This window comes from Oncorhynchus clarkii, chromosome 15, assembly GCF_045791955.1.
Source record: "Oncorhynchus clarkii lewisi isolate Uvic-CL-2024 chromosome 15, UVic_Ocla_1.0, whole genome shotgun sequence".
NCBI lineage: Eukaryota > Metazoa > Chordata > Actinopteri > Salmoniformes > Salmonidae > Oncorhynchus > Oncorhynchus clarkii.
In genome coordinates this window covers 26,372,746-26,395,023 of record NC_092161.1, presented here as the reverse complement: position 1 = coordinate 26,395,023, position 22,278 = coordinate 26,372,746, and the positions used below count along the sequence as shown (strand labels likewise).

The following is a 22,278-nucleotide window of genomic DNA, read 5'->3' as shown; positions in this document are numbered from 1 at the left end:
ACTGACCACTGAATGTATAACTGATGTGCAGCCATATTGGTCTATTTACTATGACTAATGGTTAACAGACTGTTGTATAGTGGTCCCTTGACACCCTGTCAACCCACAGTTGTCCCATTCATTGGCTTGTTCCATTAGGCCTCTTTGTTTTCTTATTTATTCATTTGCACATTGTTTTTTATGTTACAAATTCATTAAACATTCATTTGCATTTTAATACCACAGCTCAAAACAGCCGTGATGTAACATGGTAATTAGAGAGCCAAAACCAACACTGGGCTGCTCTAAATGGAAATGACATTTGCATGAATCTTAATTAAAAATTATTCCTGTGAAAAATAAATGTGAACTTCTCTCCTGTTCTGAATAGGTGTACATTTTCTTTCCTTCTCTGAAATGTAGTTTATATGTTCTATTTTTTTATTAGTACTGACATTTTCATGATTCCTCTGAGCTCACAATTGACGTGAGATTGTGGAATGTGTTGTTGATGGAGGTACCTTAGTTCTTGTGACCTTCCTAGGTTTATCCGCAGGTTCCGGCCTTGAATGTAGAACCACTCTGAAACCACTCTTATTCCTGTCAGTCAGTCTTTGGCCTCCGCATGTCAGATTAGCTAAGGTTTTCTCCATCTGCGGTGGCCTTAAGACTTGACCCACATGTCTGTTTGGATCAAACGGTTTCTGTTTTGATATGTTAGCATTTGACAGAGCTTATAGTAGACATTAAATGCTAAACACACTCTCTTTCCTCTCTCTCTCTCTCTCTCTCTCTCTCTCTCTCTCTCTCTCTCTCTCTCTCTCTCTCTCTCTCTCTCTCTCTCTCTCTCTCTCTCTCTCTCTCTCTCTCTCTCTCTCTCTCTCTCTCTCTCATCCCCAGTGGTTATGAATTTGACTATGACTACTACAGGGATGATTTCTACAGTCGGTATGTATTGAATAATTCACTTACTTTTATGACATTTGAAAAAACTGTAAATTACATTATGCCAAGTGCAAAATCGGTCAAATGAAAAATTCCCGGAAATATGGAAATGTTTCCCAGCAAAGTACCTTCTGCTTCAAGTTGTTTTTGCTAAGCAACCTTCTCTCCAAATATGAATAAGATACCTTTTCAGTCGTTTCATCCATTTGAAAAGACTGAGTAGAGCACGTCCTTATACTTTTATCAACCCGTGTTTTCTTCCTCTAATTTGTTTTGGTGTTCAGTGCTTTAATCTGCTGAGACGTTTACTAAATGTCAACTCGGACAGAGCTGCGATTTAAAAATCAACTGGCGCTGTGAAATTAGTCAAGGAAGACACCTCACTTTGACATTTACATCTTGTTTTATTTACCCCCCCTTCTTTTAAAGATGGATGGGAAGATAATTGATAGTACATTAGAGTGTAATAGTAATTTGATCAATGTGAAAAATAATGAAAAGTCAGGCTTGTGAAAGATTTGACATTTATTTGCATCCAAAAGGACACACTTGAATTGGAATGTTTCAAAATGGCGGAACACAGATTTGTACGTCATTGATAAGGAACAATTGAAGAGGTCATAGAATGAGATACAGTATACTGTATAGAAATATATTGCGAGACAGAGGCATAGGCTAATAGGTTGTACAAATGGATTGCGTGCATTTGAAAATAGGACAATTTGATAAGCAAATCCATGTCAGATAGACCTACAGTAGATAGCCATTATACAGCTACCATCAACCTTATATGTAATAGATAGATTGTTGGGGGATATACTTCATAAGTCATTGATGACGAAATACGCCGGTTGGTGCGAATATACAGTAGTATGGATTGATTGAAGCTCAATGTTAAATTCATATCTAAGCCAATATGACACCAATGTCGATGAAGATTCGCAAATCAATTTGATTGGAGGTACACGACTCACTCCCCGCCTCGCGCCATGATTCATTCTGGCCATTACAGAGAACACTTATACCGTAGGGTCGTTATCATTAGGGTCATACAGAATTCTTGGGGCCCAAACCTAGAAACAATTCTAGACGTCGGATTAAAACGAGGCTGCGGCGTCCACAAGGTGACAATTACACTTGGATACATTTGGGCTCAACACGTTTGTAGATGCAGCAGTTTTTATTAAATGTATCATTTATCGCTTACTTACGAGTTTCAGTGTTACTTGACTCGAGCATAGATGTAGTTTAGCTCATCTGGTAGGCTCGTGTCACTTGGCACCTCTCAGCTGTGCTTCCCTTTGTAGTCTGTAATGGTTTGCAAGCCCTGCCACATCCGACGAGCATCAGAGCCCGGTGTAGTATGATTCGATCTTCATGCTGTATTGACGCTTTGCCTGTTTGATGATTTGTTGGAGGGCATAGCGCGATTTCTTATAGGCTTGCGGGTTAGAGTCCTGCTCCTTGAAAGCGGTAGCTCTAGCCTCTAGCTCAGTGCAGATGTTGCCTGTAATCCATGGCTTCTGGTTGGGGTATGTACGTACGGTCACTGTGGGGACAAAGCCAATGACTGATGTGGTGTACTCCTCAGTGTCATAGGAGGAATTCCTGAACATATTCCAGTCTGTGCTAGAAAAGCAATCCTGTAGCTTAGCATCTGCTTCATCTGACCACTTTTTTATTGATCTTGTCACTGGTGCTTCCTGCTTTCATTTTTGCTTCTAAGGGTGAATCAGGAGGATATTATGGTCAGATTTGCCAAATGGAGGGCGAGGGAGAGCTTTGTATGCTTATCTGTGTGCTGTTGATATTCACCCCCTTCCCCTCTTTAAAGGAAGAATCCATATGTTTTGTATAAATACAAATAGACATGTCTATGAAGTAATAGCCAGGGCCCGTTTTCCCGATAGCGATGGAACTTTAGCTATGGAACTTAAGCTTACAAGTGTTTTAATGATGCATTGTTTCTATAACGGCCGAAGAACTAACATGTGTATCCCAAAACACCACGTAGGGAACTTATTGAATGTATGAAGAACTTTCAATAAGTGCGCCGTTAGAGCATGTTGATACTGATAGAATCAAAAGAAAGGCAGCGCTGATCTCCGATCAGCGTTCTCCATTCAAACCCTAACATTAGATACTGACGACGGATCAACTCCTAGAAAGAAATGATCACCTATGGCAGCAAATATTGATTAATATTGGTTAATTCTAATGCTTAGGCTATGCACTAAATGGAATATTTGGCACATCATTGCGCACATGTTATTAGGCCTACACATCATAAAATTGAGGTAAGAATTACAGACAGTAGCCTACAATTAGAAAAATAAAACTCAATTGATTGAACTTGAAATTGATTCAATATGATTGAAATACAGTGCCTTCAAAAAGTATTAAAACTCCTGGACTTTTTCCACATTTTGTTGTGTTAGAGCCTAAAAATGATTCAATGGAGATGTTATGGTCACTGGCCTACACACAATACCCCATAATGCCAAAGTGGAATTATGGTTTTTCAAATGTTTACAAATTTATTACAAATTTAAATTCAACCCCTTTGTTATTCAACCCCTTTGTTATTACAAACCTAAGTTCAAGAGCAAAAACGTGCTTAACAAGTCACATAATAAGTTGCATGGACTCACTCTGTGTGCAATAATATTGTTTAACATTCTTTTTGAATGACTACCTCATCTATGTACCCCACACATATTATCTGTAAGGTCCATCAGTCGGGCAGTGAATTTCAAACACAGATTCGACCACAAAGACCCAAGAGGTTTTCCAATGCCTCGCAAAGAAGAGCACCTATTGCTAGATGGGTAAAAATAAGCAGACATTGAATATCCCTATGAGCATAGTGAAATTATTCATGACACTTTGGATGGCGTATCAATACACCCAGTCACTACAAAGATACAGGCATCCTTCCTAACTCAGTTGCTGGAGAAGAAGGAAACCGATCATGGATTTCACCATGAGGCCAATGGTGACTTTAAAACAGTTACACAGTTTAATGGCTATGATAGGAGAAAGCTGAGGACGGATCAACAACGTTGTAGTTACTCCACAATTACTAACCTAATTGACAGAATGAAAAGGGCGCCTGTACAGAATACAAATATTCCAAAACATAAATCTTTGTACAAAATATTGTACAATCAAGATGTGCAAACATCTTAGAGACTAACCCAGAAAGACTCACAGCTGTAATCGCTGCCAAAGGGATTCTGACATGTATTGACACAACGAAATGTAACACAACAAAAATTTGATTAAGTCAACGGGAATGAATACTTTCTGAAGGAACTGTAAATCCAATCAATTTTAGCCCACTTTGTAACACAAGACATAGGTCTACTGTATGTAGCTTACTGTATTTATATTTTAATGCAGTCATCTCGGTTTTCATTTGAGGCCATTTTGTTTTTACCCTTTTCTTGTTTATAACAATTGCAAAGACATTGGCAACTTTATATTGTAGTAAACTTCGTTGTGAGGGACAGATACACATCTTTATTCTAGGTTTAGCAGAGATCACAGAGGGACAGATACACATCTTTATTCTAGGTTTAGCAGAGATCTTCAATGTATGAAGTGGGCAAAAAAAAGCATCTAATGACCCAGTTATCTGTTCTGCGGGTGGTCTGAGGCAGTCGATAAATAAAGAGTGTTTTCAACTTTAGTAATGATGGTTTTGGGAAACAGCTCTGAGATGTAGCCATGTGCCTACAAATGTTTTAACGATGAACTTAGCCTTAAGATGCTTTTAGGAAACCGGGCCTTTGACAATAAATTATGTGAGACAAAACACATCATTTGAAGCGCAAATTACATCTTTGAAAGTTACTTTTTGCATGTGGAAATATTTGTTAGAATTTTGCATAATCACCTTCCAGTGTAAAAACCAATGTTTTAAGTGAGAAGTAGGCAGGGGTCTGAAGCCGAAAAAGCAAGGAAATTCACATGAGCGCCACAATGCCTACACCAGCCATGCTCTACTAAACAACTGTTTCTGAGTTTACTGTATGTCAATGTTACACAGGTAAGCTAACGGTTACAGAAATTAGGAATGGAGAGATGCTCTATAGACCTCTATATGAGTGACTGTGTCCAGCACACCACCCTGTTGTTATGTTGGGCACCTACTGACCGAACAAGTATGTTTATGAAATATATTATGAAATATATATTTTTCCTCAATGACATGTATTGCTAAAATAAATGTTTAAGAACATACAGGCAGGCACCACATGACTACAGTACAAAACAGCTTGCTCAGTCAAGTATGATGGCCCTGTAAGTATAAAAGCAAAGCTTGCTTTCATATCATAAAAAAGCTTGAAAAGGTATTGGAATGGGATTAGTGGATTCCAATACTTTAACTTGTATGCGATACAAATCACATTATTGTGGGAGCACCTCCTCTAATAGTAGGAATTAGGCTGTTTGATCTCTATGGGTGTAATTCCCTCCTGTCAGGCTGTTTGATCTCTATGGGTGTAATTCCCTCCTGTCCTCAGGCTGTTTGACTACCATGGCCGGGTGGCCCCACCCCCCAGGGCGGTGATCCCCTTAAAGCGCTCCCGGGTCCTGGCTCCATCCACACGACGTGGGAAGACATCCTTCCCCATAAAGACCACCTCCTCTTCCTCCTCTTCCTCCAGACCACCCACCTCCTCCTCCTCCTCTACTTCTTCCGGACTCAAGTGTAGGTTCACCAACTGTTATACTGTATATGTGGCTGATTCCAATGTGGCAATACTAGGATTGGAAAATGATACACACATACTGCTAACATTCAGCTAAACATAATAGATATTGTATCGTTGAATGTGAGGGGGATAAATAATCCAATGAAGCAGGCAAATATGTACAGACAGATTAAGTTGCTTAATATACAACTATTTCACATTGGTAAACCATCTGAATTTTTTTTTAAAGACTGATGATTTTACTCTCCCTTAACAAAAGGAGCTGTCATGTCCCAACCTACCTCAGCACAACTTGCACTTTCTCTGCCACTATAAAAAGCAATGCCGTTTCCAGAGACAACAGGAACGAGCAACAGCAATGTAGAGCGCAAACAGAACGCTGTATCCTTCCAGTCTCAAACGATTCATCCATATCTGTCTCTGACCCACATTGAATCGTTTGATTAGCAAATGAACAATTAAACCATGTTTTACATTTAACGTGCTGATCAGAGTTCTGTGTTCCTGAACGGCAGTCTATAAGGAACGGGCTGTATAATTGGACTCAGTGTGTGGTCTGTATGGTTTCTGCTTCTCCCTTATTCAGTGCAGTGTTATCAGTACCCACAGCTTGCTAACGTCAGTCAAGGGGCTCTGATGCGGTGGACTTATGGAGGGAGCGGAAAAACATGTTTTCCTCCTTTTTTTGGATAGACGATATTGATTTTTCTCCAAGCCGGGCATCACGGTTCTATATCTGGTAGCCACAGTCGCTAAAGTCAGAACTGTGAGAAATTGCTGTTTCTATTGACGTAGACGGATTGGGAGCAAGCTATGGTTAGATAGTCCAAAGATTTGGGTGGGTGGATCTATATAGTTTGTAGGGGCTGTGGTGCATAACAGCCATTCAGATCCTATGTAAGCCATAGCTGTCAAAGACAAGGCCTAGCAGACAAATGGACTAATATTCTCAGTATTGACCTCTTCGTCCTCCACAATTGAATAGAGATAAGCTCTGCATACGACAACAAAAGTATTGCCAGTGGCAAAACAGACCACATTGCTCAGAGCATGCTGGAGATTTCCCTAGCGCTCTATTTGACTTAAAGCTATCTAGGGTCTCAAATGACTTCGGTAAGAACAATCTGAACTCTCCTTGTCTGCTGCAATCTTCATCTTGCAGTGCTTCAAAGAGACCGTCGCTATCTCCAAGAACACATTCCTCTCTATGGGTCATCGTTAAGTCCCAGAATAAGATCCATCCATCCACCCGATAGAAATAGAAGAGACTATGTTGTTTTTCTCTGTAATGCTGAGCTATCAGAGGGTGCTGTTGATGAAATTATGTTGGATTAGGCTGGGTATGTCTGGAGTCTCTCTCTATCTGTGGCTCGTGTGGCTTATAGCACAAAGGAACAGGGCCTGAAGTCACTGATAAATTAGAAATGGCTCCACACTTTCTTATCATCAAAGGACAAAGTTGCCCAAAGCATACGCAGTTGATGTTGACTGTTGAAATAACAAATTGCTGTGTGTGTGTGCATGCATGCTTGCGTGTGCGTCTGTGCCTGTGCGCTCGCCTGCCAAAAGCATTGAGGGGACAGCAATGAAGGAGGGAGACTTCAATGTATCATATATCACACCTCCTTGGCACCATTCTTCATCTCCACTATATCCTCTATACTTTCTATTTTCTCTGTCTGTGGTATGGTTGATCCAGAGCTCTCAACGCTCAAACAACAGTGTCCATGGCCACTTTAGGGAACAACAGTTGGCTGACTTGTGATTCCAATACACACATTGACTCTGCATTGCATCTGAAGTAGGATTGCATACCAGACAAACACAATGCTGCTTTGAATGTAGCGAATGCATTTACAAACACCACAGAATGCAAACACATGTTCTGTCCACACGTATGTCCTTCCCGACCAATACTTTCAAGGTCAACAAGGGGCCATGTCACCTATAGGGTCAGGCGCTTGTGGTTTGATGTTGGACTGGGCAAGAGAGACAAAGACCTCGATGGCTTCAACTGTGTCCAGGTCGTCATTGTAAATAAAGTTAAATAAGTTCAACTGATCAGCTAGGAAAGGGGCAATAGAAATAAGTTCCACCAGCCCTATCTGCTTTCCCTAGAGATAAGGCTCTTTCTCCTGATCTAATAGCAACACTGTATACTCTTAGAAAAAAGGGTTCCAAAAAGGGTTCTTCTACTGTCCCCGTAGGAGAACCCTTTTTAGTTCCAGGTAGAACTCTTTTGGGTTTCATGTAGAACTCTCTGTGGAAAGGGTTCTACATGGAACCCAGTAGGATTCTACCTGGAACCAAAAAGGGTACTTTAAAGGGTTCTCCTATGTGGACTGACAAATAACCTTTTTAGGTTCTAGATAGCACCTTTTTTTCTAAGAGTGTAGGAAATGTCCTTGGTGAAAAAGTAGAGGAGAGAACAACAGCGGGGAGCTTAATGATGTGTTTTTGTGTAATAAATCAATGTTTTAACAATAAATAGTGGCTACAAAGCAGCCATGAGATTTCACATAATGAAGATTTCTACAACATTTTTCAGAGGCTTCTGATTCGGCATCTAAAGCCCAAGAAATAAGTGAAGGGACTGCTTCACACAGCCACTCATCCGTCCTCGTTCTGACACTGACCAGCTTTGATCGGTGTCAAAGTCCGTTTTCTTATTTCAGACTTGTGCTGTCTGTTTTTCCCTATTTTGACGGTTGTCAAATTTTCAACCATAATAAAATTGACAACTGTACCATATAGATTGTAAAATATTTGGGAAGATATTTTCAAAGTACCGATTCCATGGCACATGAACTGATACATGGTTACATGGTACATGGTTTATGAACTGATACATAACTTAAGAGTTTTTCAATGTAAATGATTCTACAAAATTCTTATATATATATATATATATATACTGAATATGGGGCATACAACCAATCCAGCTCTGCAGATTTTGCTGCAAAGAGACAGAATCATTAGATCCTTTGTTTTGGTGCTGTCTATGTACAGTAGCTTGTTTTTGGTCTCTGGTTCAGGAATGGTGGAAGAATTTCAACACTCACCTGGAGCTAACTCTGCATATAGCACTGCTGGGTGATTTGAAAAGTCATAGCAAATCGATCAATAATATAAATATACTCTTAGCAAAAATGTTATCTTTAAATTACAATCATTAGAAACTATGAGAATAGAAAGGTTCCAAGCTTTTGTTCAACTTCATAGCACAGTTGAAAAATATATGCCTAATAGAAGGCATGGAAGATGGAAGGGGTTGAGTGGAGCTGAAGGGTGAGACTAAAAATAACAAGATAACTAATGTAAATTATAAACTGGGTGGTTCAAGCCCTGAACGCTGATTGGCTGACTGCTGTGGTATGTCAGACCGTATACCATGGGTATGACAAAAACATATTTATATATGTTACGTTGGTAACCAGTTTATAATAGCAATAAGGTACCTCGGGGTTTGTGATATATGGCCAATATACCACGGCTAAGGGCTGTGTCCAGGCACTCCGCTTTGCATTGTGCCTAAGAACAGCCCTTAGCCGTAGTATATTGGCCATATACCACATCTCCTCAGGCAGTATTGCTTAAATATATAGTGTCCGTAGAATTCATATAGGTTCAGAACTTTTGTGAAACAGCACAGTTGGAAAATATGTGAAAAATAGAAATCAAAACTGGAGGTAAGCTAAGGATAGGACTAAAAATAAACAAAACATAACTATTGTAAAATATACTGTGTCTGTAAAATGTATATAGTATGTATTAGCTGGAAGTAGAAGCCTAAGTGTTGTTGTCCTTGAGTTAACACCAATTAGGGGAGAGGTGGTAGGGTTAGGGGAAAATAATAAAGGAAGATATTTAAAAAATATATATACAATAGCAGTCAAAAATTTGGACACGCCTACTCATTCCAGGGATTTTCTTTGTTTTTTACTATTTTCTACATTGTAGAAAACCAAACTATGAAATAACACATAAAATCATGTAGTAACCAAAAAAGTGTTAAACAAGTCCAAATATATTTGAGATTCTTCAAAGTAGCCACCCTTTGCCTTGAAGACAGCTTTGCACAAGCTTGGCATTCTCTCAACCAGCATTCTCTCAACCAGTCACCTGGAATGCATTTTAATTAACAGGTGTGCCTTGTTAAAAATGTATTTGTAGAATTTCATTCCTTCTTAATGCGTTTGAGACAATCAGTTGTGTTGTGACATGGTAGGGGTGGTATACAGAAGATAGCTGTATTTGGTGAAACACCAAATCCATATTATGGCAAGAACAGCTCAAATAAGCAAAGAGAAATGACAGTCCATCATTACTTTAAGACATGAGAGCAGTCAATCCGGAAAATTTCAAGAACAAGTACAGTCGCAAAAACCATCAAGCGCTATGATTAAACTGGCTCTCATGAGGACCGCCACAGGAAAAGAAGACCCAGAGTTACCTCTGCTGCAGAGGATAAGTGCATTAGAGTTACCAGCCTCCGAAATTGCAGCCAAAATTAATGCTTCACAGAGTTCAAGTAACAGGCACATCTCAACATCAACTGTTCAGAGGAGACTGCATGTATCAGGCCTTCATGGTCGAATTGCTGCCAAGAAATCACTACTAAAGGACAGTAATAAGAAGAAGAGACTTGCTTGGGCCAAGAAACACGAGCAATTTACATTAGACTGGAGAAAATCTGTCCTTTGGTCTGAGCCCAAATTTGAGATTTTTGGTTCCAACCACCGTGTTTTTGTGAGACGCCGAATAGGTGAACGGATGATCTCTGCATGTGTGGTTCCCACCGTGAAGCATGGAGGAGGGGGTGTGAGAGTTCTTTGCTGGTGACACTGTCTGTGATTTATTTAGAATTCAAGGCACACTTAACCAGCATCAACCCAATTGAAATGGTTTGAGATGAGTTGGACTGCAGAGTGAAGGAAATGCAGCCAACAAGTTCTCAGCATATGTGGGAACTCCTTCAAGACTGTTGGAAAAGCATTCCAGGTGAATCTGGTTGAGAGAATGCCAAGAGTGTGCAAAGCTGTCATCAAGGCAAAGGGTGGCTACTTTGAAGAATCTAAAATATAAATTATATATTTATTTGTTTAACACTTTTTTGGTTCCTACATGATTTCATATGTGTTATTTCAAGGTGTTGATGTCTTCACTATTATTCTACAATGGAGAAAATAGTTTAAAAAAAGAAACATCCTTGAAGGAGTAGGTGTGTATACATATACAGTGGGGCAAAAAAAGTATTTAGTCAGCCACCAATTGTGCAAGTTCTCCCACTTAAAAAGATGAGAGAGGCCTGTAGTTGTCATCATAGGTACACTTCAACTATGACAGACAAAATAAGAAACAAAAAATCAGAAAATCACATTGTAGGATTTTTAATGAATATATTTGCAAATTATGGTGGAAATGAATCTTGGATGTATGAATCTTATTATAATCATAATACTGAATGTAATGTGTGTAGTTTTCAACCAGAATTTGAAGGACTGTCTGTTCCTTGTTAGAAACGAATGGAGCTATCGTCAGACTGGCTGGAATGCTGTGTTCCTTACAGGACATCCTGTCTCTACCCAGGGAGGGGAGAGACATTGGGCTTAGTAGATTGTTTAACAGGTGGCAGACAATGTGGGAAGGCTTGTGAACTATATTGCCATTATATCGGAGAGACGGAGGAGCAGCATTCAAAACGCTATGACGAAATGTGATATAAACCAATGTACATTGTATTATGATCAGTACTCTCGAGAACAAACGCTATTGATTGATTTTGAGACTAGCCTCTGTCCATTTTATGCAAATAAGTATCTTACAAATTCTTAGAAATGGGAAGAGTGTTTTAATTGAATTGGTTGATGAACAAATAGGAATATAACTCCTTTAACAGTATTTCAATTATTCCAAAATATATTTGGAAGTAAGTATCTGGATATTTTTTATTTGAAAAGACAAGTTGAGTATTGGAATGTATTTGGAAATATACTTGGAAAGTATTGGCATGTATTTGAAAATACTCAAACACTGACTCAGATACACTCCCATGCATTTAACCCAGGTATTTGAAAATAGTATTTGAAATAAGAATTTGAAAACACTTTCAAATATTAGTATATTTAAATGAAATTATTTGAAAATACTTTCAAATACTTCCAATAGAAGTAGTTGATTCTGCCACATTATTTAAAAATATTCAAATACACAGAAAATGTATTATTTAAATAACAAATAATGAAATGCACATGTATTTGAACCCAAGTCTGTTGTTACATAATGTCAAAATGGCATCATCCCCTTTGTGTTGTCTTATTATGTTCCCAAAAAGTAATCAGAAATTATAAGGAGAGATGTTGGCTACAGCCGTTAACGCAGGTAATGAGCAGGAATCATCATCATGGTGGATGTAAGCCATGAACTAATCTCCTAATTGAAAGCAGTGGTTTCATATTTGAAATAGGAGAACTGTACACGGTCGGATAAATTGATATGTTCACCCCTGGAGAAAATGCAACTTGGCTTGATGAAAAGATAGAATGATAGGGGGGTCCTGGGGTACGACCAGATGATAACATCAGTTCTGTGATACGCAGTTTATGAAAATGAATCATTGAGTGGTGTTTAAAAGAAAATTAATCTTGTAAAAATAAACCCACACTATGGTATAATACAGTTTTTCTCAATTGCTAAAACACTAAAAACCCATTGGCTGAACAAAGTTCTCAGTTGCCTGGACTCATTTAGCTAATTATGTAGTCTGTTGTCAATACCTTAAACCATTTCACATGATAAAACACAATTTGCAGATCTCACTTAGACTTTTCAGCAAAACTCCAAACACATTCTCATTCTCAAAACACATTCTGCACTCAAATGCACATGTCATCCATACTGGTAAACACAAGTGGCAACAATCAAATACAAATAGAGAACATATGTCATTGATTGAACACAACCACTCAAAATTGATTTAACCTGTTTCAAATGATGAGACACAAACAATATAAGCCAGTTCAGAGAGCAAACAGGTTGTTGAAGGTGGGAAGGAGAAAGTCTGAGAATGGATACTGTAGTACAGTGCATTGTAGGCTGTATACTGTACAATGGACAAATTGTATGGCCCTGAACATTGTGCTTTCCATTTATTAACAATACTGACTGCTCAATAGATTTTGACTGGTTGCAGGTTCATATCAACAAAGAACAAGAATTCCAGTATCACAGAGACAAAGGACAAGTTTGTGAGATGCAGGGTACAGTACTGTAAAAATAGGGGTACAAGGAGGAGGAAGAACAAAAAACAAAATTGCAAAGAGCAAAGGAGAGTAGTAATTTCTGATAAATGTTGAGCTACTATGATATAACATGTTTTCGTTCATCAAAATGTACTTCTCCCTGAGAATTCTAAGTTTTGAACAATGTGTTTTCTATTTTTCGGTGTATTGTTTACTGACTGCTTGAGAGTGTATATCATTTTGATCACTTTGTTTATGATTTGAGAGCAGTGTTTGATTTTGAACACAGGTAAAACTGTGTTGGCGCGAATGTTTCATTTTGCAAGAGGAGTCAGAGGTTATGTAAATAGTGCTTGAAGATGAGGTTTTGTGTTTAATGTTTTCAGGAAATGGAGCAAGGTTTCAGAAATTGTGTTTTAGCAATTGAGAAAAACTGTAAATTGATTTATTGTCTGTTTGTGTTTTTGATTATGTCTCAGCAGTGAAGACGGACCAGCTCCAGACCATTAAACGAGAGCTAACTCAGATCAAGATAAAGATCGACTCTCTGCTTGGTCGCCTGGAGAAGATCGAGAAACAGCAGAGAGCCGAGTCAGGTGAGGGGGAGGTGGGTGGGGGCAAAGACAGAGGGTAAGGGTGTCAGAGAGAAAGAGAGGGCAACGGAGGGAGAGAGATAGAGAGAGAAAACATGTCAGAGAGAGAGAGAGAGAGAGGGAGAGAGAGATATAGAGAGAGAGGACAGTCTCACAGCAGGGGAGGTAAAGTAGAAGAACATTTAAAGCTTGTTCAAATGTTAAACACAGTTTCACCAAGACTGATTAGTATGATGTTACGATTCTCAATTGCAAGTCTCTCCTTATCCCCTCAGAGTAGCTAGTCAGCATCTTGTTACTTTTTGTCACCAGTTGTTACTTTGGTCTCAATTCTTTGTCCTCCTCTGACTCTTTCTTTCACGTTTTCTCCAGAGGCTCAAAGAAAGTACGAGGACAACTGTGACTCTCTCCATGAGGAGTCTGTGTCGGAGACAGCTGAGAACTCCGGGGAGGAGGCGGGCAACAGAGCACTGGATGTCGAGGCCGGAGAGATGACCGACGGGGGCGAGGATGACTACGACGAAGAGGGCAGCCATCATCTGGTAAGAAAAATGGGGTGATGAAAGGGGGCCTGGAAGGAGGGCAGTGGAGACAGTGGTTTGGGATAGGAGATTTAAATTGGGCACACCAGTCTTGCCCTTAAGAAAGTTAATTCTGCCAAATTATTCATGGCTCAAGATCTGAAAAGCAGTGTGAGTTTGCTCATGAGTAAACGATGAGTGTGCCACCACAGACAGTTTCTCCCTGACAGCCCAACTCAACTGAAGGCAGTGGCAGGTCCCTGTTCATACACACACCAACGCACGTGCGTGCACACACACACCCCACACCACACACGCTGTCATGGGTTGTAATTAAAACAGGGCGCTGCAGACATACCAGGGGGACTTGGAGGCCTGTCTTAACCGGTCCAAATATGAAAATGAAGATGGAGTTGCTACTGAGGGAACTGAAAGTGTTCTTTAAAGTCACCATTTTATACTCTACAAAGAACTAGACTGAGGGAAAAAGCTCAAGTATTTTTGACAATTTCTGGAACAGCTGAGACGACAGCTACAATTATTGATCACTTCAGTCAACAACTCACCTTATTAATATTTCTCACAGTTATCACAAATAGGATGCTATTTGAGCATGTCATTTTTCTAAATAATTATATCATCCCTGCTGAGTCTTGCTCCTCATAGAGTACACATTATTTCAAGTTCAAGCAGGAAGATCGAAGGAATTATCTGTGTGGTTCATCTGTGGTTCAATGCCACCATGCTTTGCCTATTGTGCGATATTTATGACCCATTATAAAATGGAGCGGGTGCATGCCGTCCAAGAGCTAAGCCTTGTCTTCTCGCTAATAGAAGAGATTATTTTTCCCAGCGAGTGTGTGGGATATTTATTTGTTTCTTCATTCAAGGTCATATTGATCAGATAAATTGGTAATGTACAATGAGCCAGGACATTTTTTTTCAAGTTGACAGAGCTCTCCAACAACTTGAAAAACCCTGAATTAAGTTCTGATTTAAGCAGGGTTTGTTTTATAGCTGATTACATTAGAACTGCACAAATTGGATTTTAAATACTGATGCATTTCGTCCTTATCTTTTCAGATAGAGAACCATGTTTCTGACATTGACAACTGAGAACAGGTAAGAATTTGGAACCAATAAACTTTTGAAAATGATATAATCTAAGCTTGTTTAGTCAGCCATTTTAGGTTCTCTAACATTTTCCTTTAGTTTCATGAACCTTAGTAAATCACAAATGTCACAATTATTGAAGTTTTTCATTAGGCCTAGATTCAATCAGATCAAGCATTAACCTGCGGTAGCGGACACACGCATAGCTGGTATTTTGGCAGTGTCGGAGGTGTAACAGTGTTAGAGCTGTCAAATCGGTGAGCGGCTGTGTTTTCCGGTCATTGTCACAAAGCCACACCCGTCCCACTCGCATTACAAGTTCAGAATGAGAAAGTGCAGGCTACTAATAATAATAATGACACTCAAATTGAAAAACATTCAACGAAATTACGAGGATTTCTATCAGTCTAATCGAGGTGTAGATTACATCTCACATTCCAGTGTTCAAACTTGTAAACAAGGCTACATGCGATTTCTCTAAATGCGACTCCGTGCAGCCAATGGCAATGTCCGCTTTAGGTTTAATGCCAGGAGCCGCTTGTGGATTGGACAGCTCTAATGCAGTTCCACCTCCGACACCACCAAACAACCGCTATGCGGAGGTCAGCTAGCGCGGATCTGATAGAATCTAGCCCTTAATCTTAACCATCACCAAGCATCGACTCTTCAATCATGTCCTAAAGTAAAAGCACTGTGACAGACATAGGGCCGAGTAGCTCCAGTGAAGGGCAGCTAATGCAGACGCTGACAGAGAGCGTAGGAATGGAGTTGCAATGGGCCAGAACTGGCCACAAACAACATTCATCTAATTTAATAGTGTGGAAGTGGAGAGACTGAATGAATGGCAGGGCCCGAGGAAAATTGTTTCTTCTCGCCTGTCGTCCTCTCAGGCTCAGGGTAATGACCAAGGAAGCCACATCATCACTAGGCCCAGCATGCAGAGTTATCCTAGCAGGGCTATTTAGTAGTATTTATGACTTCTGTCCAAATGATGCTACATTAATCCAAAGTTCTCTTAGAGACTGACTGATAGATGAGACCACTAGCCTTGATGTAGACTAGAGAAAATGTTCTATTCATGGTTGTTACAGTATTCATTAGGTTTTATTATCATTGAATGTGTTGTCTTTTTTTGGTTTAAGGTTGATGGAGGAAATGCTACATGGGAGATCATATGTGAAGTACTATGTTGGCCACATATGGTGTTAAAAGTCATAGCATATGGCTGTAATGGACAATGCCAAGTTATCTTTCCCTTTATCTCTCTCACTCTCTGCCTCTCTGCCTTTCCCTGCCTATCCGTTCATCTGGAGAGCCAATTCCCTTGCTCATCCACATATAAAACAGCCAGCCATATGTCACACTGCCATTTCCCATTTCCTTTTCATATGTTTGCCACTTTCAAATTCGATCGGTGGCCCCAACCATATGCAGCGCAACCTCAGAGTGCAATCTTTAAAAATACCTAAAACACTTCAAACACAAACTGTTCTGCTAAGACATAAGACTGTTCTCTAAAACACATAAGACCAATTACAATGGAGGGAAGAGCAGCCATTTGACTGACTCCTGACCAATTATGCTATTTTGTGTGTTTTTTTGTGTGCTGATCTTATCTTTTTTTTTTTGTGCATAATGTTTCCAGCATAATTTCCTATGACCAAAAAAGCTTCTGCATATCAGAACAGCTATCACTAACGTCAATTCGGATGAGGACTTGTACTTCAATGAATAGGAGTCAAAGGACCTATTGATCATCCCGGACCAAGACCAAATCCCCAACACTTGGAGGAGGCGGCGCTATCACTGGAGAATAAACTGGACGAGCTCTGTTTGAGACTATCCTATCAACGGGATCTGAAGAACTGTAATATTATATGTTTTACCGAGTCCATGTCCAAGGACATGGAAAATATAAATCAAGCTGTTATTTCTATACATCGGCAGGACAGAACGGCAGCTTCAGATAAGCTCAGTTAATTTGCTAACCACAGCTGGTGCGCAATCTTCAATATCAAGGAAGTCTCGAGGTCCTGCTCGCCTGAGTTAGAATACCTCACTATATTCCAAGTGCGTTTTCTTCTATATTTTTCCAAGCTGTCTATTTACCAACACAAACCGATGCTGACACTAAGACCGCACTCAACAAGCTGCATAGGGCCATAAGCAAACAAGAAAATGCTCACCAGAGGCAGCGCTCCTTGTGGATTTTAATGCAGGAAAACTGAAATGCATTTTACAAAATGTGTATCAGCATGTCACCTGTGCAACTCTAGATCACCTTTACTCCACACACAGAGACGCATGCAAAGCTCTCCCTCGCCCTCCATTTGGCAAATCGAACCATAACATTATCCTCCTGTTTCCTGATTACAAGCGAAAACTCAAACAGGTCCATTGAAGTGGATGCTAAGCGACAGGACCATTTCACTAGCACAGACTGTTCTGGGATTCATCCGATGGCATTGAGGAGTTTACCACTTCACCGGCTTTAATAATAAGTGCATCTACGACGTCATCCCCACAGTGACCGTACGTACATATCCCAACCAGAAGCTATGTATTACAGTCAACATCTGCACTGAGCTAAAGGCTGGAGCTGCCGTGTTCAAGGAGAGGGACACTAATCTGGACGCTTATAAGAAACTCCTGCTATGCCCGCCAATGAATAATCAAACAGTCAAAGCGTCAATACAGGACCGAATCCTACTACACCGGCTCTGATGCTCATTGGAAGTGGCAGGGCTTGCAAACTATCACGGATCACAAAGGGAAATCCAGCAACGAGCTGTCCAGTGACTGGAGCTTACCAGATGAGCTAAATACCTTCTATGCTCGCTTTTAGGCAAGCAACACTGAACCACGCATGAGAGCACCATCTGTTCCGGACGATTGTTTGATCACGATCCCGTAGCCGATTATGGGTAAGACCTTTAAACAGGTTAACCTTACAAGGCCTCAGGGCCAGACGGATTACCATGCGCTGACTAGTGTCTTCACTGACATTTTCAACCTCTCCCTGACCCAGTCTGTAATACTCTGCCTTTGCCCAAGAATGCCAAAGTAACCTGTCTAAATGACTAACTACAGCTCAGCGTTCAACACCATAGTGCCCTCCAAGCTCATCACTAAGCTAAGGACCCTGGGATTAAACACCTCCCTCTTCAACAGATATCAGAGATCAGGAAGTGTGGTGCCAGGACAACAACCTCTCCCTCAACATGAATAAGACAAAGGAAATGGAAGGCCAAGCATGCTTCCATTTACATCAACAGGGCTGTAGTGGAGCGGGTTGAGAGCTTCAACTTCCTCGGTATCCACACCACTAAGGACCTATCATGGTCCAAATACACCAACACAGTCATGAAGAGGGCACAACAATGACTCTTGCCCTTTGGGAGGCTGAAAAGATTTGGCATGGGCCCTCAGATTCTCAAAACATTCTACAGCTGCACCATTGAGAGCATCTTGACTGGCTGCATCACTGCTATGTATGGCAACTGCTTGGCTTCTGACCACAAGGCTCTACAAAGGTTAGTGCATACTGCCCAGTACATCACTGGGGCCGAGCTTCCTGCCATCCAGGACCTCTGTACCAGGCCGTGTCAGAGGCGGTGTGAGAGGAGAAGGCACTAAAACTGGTCAGACTCCAGCCATCCAAGTCATAGACTGTTCTCTCTGCTACCACACGGCAAGTGGTACCGGTACCAAGTCTGGGACCAAAAGGCTCCTAAACAGCTTCTACCACCAAGCCATAAAATTGCTGAACAGTTAATCAAATGGCTACCCAGGCTGTTTGCATTAACCCCCTTGTTTTTGCACTGACATTCTTGCACTCGCCCCATGTACACTCACTGGACTCTACCCACACACTAACACTCCAACATACACATAGTCACACACACAAAAACACACTTTCACACTTACACATTCACTGCTGCTACTCTGTTTATTACCTATCCTGATTGCCTAGTACATACAGTATTACCTCAATTAACTTGTACCCCTGCACGTTGACCAGTATGCCTCGTATATAGCCTCGTTATTGTTATTTTACTGTGTTTTTATTTGTTAATTTTCTTACTTTTTAACTCTGCATTGTTGGGATATGGCTCGTAAGTAAGCAGATCACTGTAAAGTGTTGTATTCGGGGCATTTGACAAATACATTATCTTTTATTTGCTGGTAGCAACGATTGGATTGATTGAACATCACAGTGAAGAGCTCTAGATAGAATGTCTGGAAGGATTATGGAAGTTCTAGTCCCTACTCCCAAAAGGATCAACAAACTTCCCCAAATTCTAACTATGCGAGCATTAAGCACCGTGTAATCGTCCGATTTGCGGTATTATAAATAGTCACATTAATACAAAGGAAAGCCTGCGGCTATTTCCTGTTTTCTCATCTGCATTTTTGTCATTGTCATTTGTTTATGTCTTCAGGACGAGGGAGCGGACATCTCTCCGTCTTCTCTACAGCATCAAGAGACATCCTCATCACCTCCTAGAGAAACTAAAGGATCTCTGGGGGAAGGAACCATTGTGTGGTGTAAAAACAAGATGGTAGTCTCCTTCTTTTCCATCTCTCTCTCTGTGTAGCGGAGACGTTGAACAACATTCAGATGCCCCACTGTGCAGCAGTAACTATATGAATATGGCCTGCTGCTGTCAGAAAAAATATATAATTCTACTGCATCTGCCCGAATTCACTCCTAGATATTCAATTTGCAATTGTTTTCAAGAGACTGATTCAATCATATTGATGCTAGAGAGAGAAGAAAATACTCATTAAAATTGTATTGGAGTGGGATATTTGCAGATGATAACTGTCATTCCCTTGAGTTATGTTCATATTCGTTTGTGTATGCCTTTTATTTCCAGTGCTGAACACAGTCAGAGGACCATTTTTGCGTAAGCGTTTACATTTTTGTCCTGTCTATTTGACCTCTGTTTTTTTTCCCATTTGGCCCGAAAGTAATAAATTATGATAAATCATGCACTATCGAGATCACAAATGGGTTTTTGTTTTTTAAGGATTTGGAAAGGTACAGAGGAGCATCAGTCTTACCCATGCATAAGCGATCGCTTTAGCGTAACTTTTCCAGATTTTTCCAGATGATCCATTCATCACATGCATGTCCTGGGGGGGATGATCCATTCTTTATTCTGACCTCCTACCAAATTTCAAAGGGAAAACGGGCTTCCTGTGATAGCCAGCCAACGTCTGCTTTGGCTTCCTACCAGGGAACAGTGTCTCGCTGTAGCCAGCCCTGCACAGTTTGTACTACCCAGCATGCATCACTCTGTAGGAAGCTGTGCCCTCTCTCTCCACACGGATCTGACCTGTACTCGGGAGAGGAGACAAGGAGAGAAACTTGTGTTCTTTTGCCTTATTTGAGCTCACTGCACCGCCACCGCAGCACCATATGCGCAGAGGCTTAAAAACCTAGCAGAGCAGAAATGAAAAGAGGGAGAATTATAGTGCTATACTGTCACTTATCTCATCCAATTTAGAAAATCAGCCAAATTGAATAATTAATAGAATTGCTCCCAATTAACTAATTAGACTACTTTTAACTCATTATTGGGATTGGATGTTGAAATATTTTTCTGTTACTGAAATTATAATTATTTATGTTGTTGATTTTGCATATGTTTCATTGTTATTGAGTCACCTGATAGGTGAAACAGATTCAAGGTTTCAGATAACATAAATAGAAAGAGCAGAGGATTATATCGATACACATTCTTGTACACTTTGTATGTTGAGATTTCTCCGCTGAAAGAGGTCTTTGTATTTGGAGTAGAATTCAAAAGGTTCAGAAACTGCCTCTACACAATATTTGATTTTCGTACAATCCACTCAAATTTGATTTCTGTTTATTAATATTATCACTACTTTTGTATTGTGGAATGTCTTTAAGAAAATGGTCATACCACTCACTACCTGTTTTGATTTCACAATGATATATCCCATTCATTACTGTCAAAAACATAGTTTGAAATTCAATCAGGTCGTCACTGCAGTACATCCACACTGCTGAAACACATTGTCACTATACCACTCAAAGCATATTTTAAGTAGATAAAGTAATACATTAGATAATAATGTAGGCCTACTAGGTGGATAAAGGGAAATGCTCATTTTAATAGTATTGATAGAGTTTTTAGCCTCTGGTTCAGCAGTGTGGATTTTTTTAAATTGCAGGCTTTGATTGAATCCTTAGCTGACTTGAGTGGAGAAAAGAGTCTCCATAGACCAATTATCTGGGTTTTGTTTGTTTGTTTGTTTACTGACGGGTAATGCAATTAGTAGTATGTCATGTTTTGCATACAAGGTCATCTTTAACTCAAATCTAACTCCATCATTTTGTCTGCGGTTTATGCTACTCTGCACCTTGCAAATCAAAGCAAACCTTGCTATCAAAAGCAACAAGTGTCATTTGGTGCCAGTGGAGAGGATTAACCAAAAACCATGGAAACATCACAGAGTTGGATATGATCTTAAAGCCCGGAAAATTAGATGATATCGTGACCTTGTTGCAATTGACCCCCTGTGTTTAAAAGAATACTGTACTTGGGTTGGGAGTGGAAAAGGGTATTTTAGAGATGTGCAATTAAAAAAATATTGTTGCATAGAAATGTACATTTTTGTAAAGATATTTTTATGAATGGCATGTTTAATCTGTGTTTTTCATTTGAATGTATATGGTTGCAACTGTTGTATGGCTATAGGGTCCATTGCATAGAACATAATACGATGACGTTTCATTGAAAATAAAAGTGTTTTATTTGTTTTCTCCTGTCGATAAAATGTTTCTGATTTTTGTCATGTAATTTGAATGGCACACATTTTATTTTACTTTGAAAATAAATATAAACTGAAAGACAACTGAAATGATAATATATTGTCAATAATAATGCAGTTATTGATAGCTATTTACAATACATTATCTTTGTGTTAAATTTCATCACACATTTTAGATGTTCTAAAATCTCTTGGTAATGTTAAGGCAAACCTATTATTAAATGGGCAGACCATGAAGTGTGTGCTTAGTGCTGTCCTTTCATTCTACCTCCTCCGAAAGTATTATCTAGATTCTAGACAGAGGTCACTGTATGAATTCACATTCCATGCCCAAATAAGGTCATTCCTAGAACAACTC

At 39.8% G+C, this 22,278-nt stretch overlaps 1 protein-coding gene across 4 annotated transcripts in view; it reads left to right on the top strand.

Moving 5' to 3' along the window:
* The window catches only part of LOC139367125 (RNA-binding Raly-like protein), a 153,026-nt gene extending 131,033 nt beyond the window's left edge, over positions 1-21,993 (top strand). For 2 of the 4 annotated variants that reach the window (XM_071105185.1, XM_071105184.1), the window contains exons 4-9: positions 880-927; positions 5,454-5,641; positions 13,366-13,482; positions 13,852-14,021; positions 15,084-15,122; positions 19,556-21,993. In XM_071105185.1, the coding sequence (XP_070961286.1) occupies positions 880-927; positions 5,454-5,641; positions 13,366-13,482; positions 13,852-14,021; positions 15,084-15,116 (556 nt within the window). In that variant the 3' untranslated portion in view covers positions 15,117-15,122; positions 19,556-21,993. The remainder of the gene's footprint in view (positions 1-879; positions 928-5,453; positions 5,642-13,365; positions 13,483-13,851; positions 14,022-15,083; positions 15,123-19,555) is intronic. The other 2 variants (XM_071105186.1, XM_071105187.1) reach the window with 1 other exon arrangement.
* Positions 21,994-22,278: the final 285 nt, after the last annotated feature.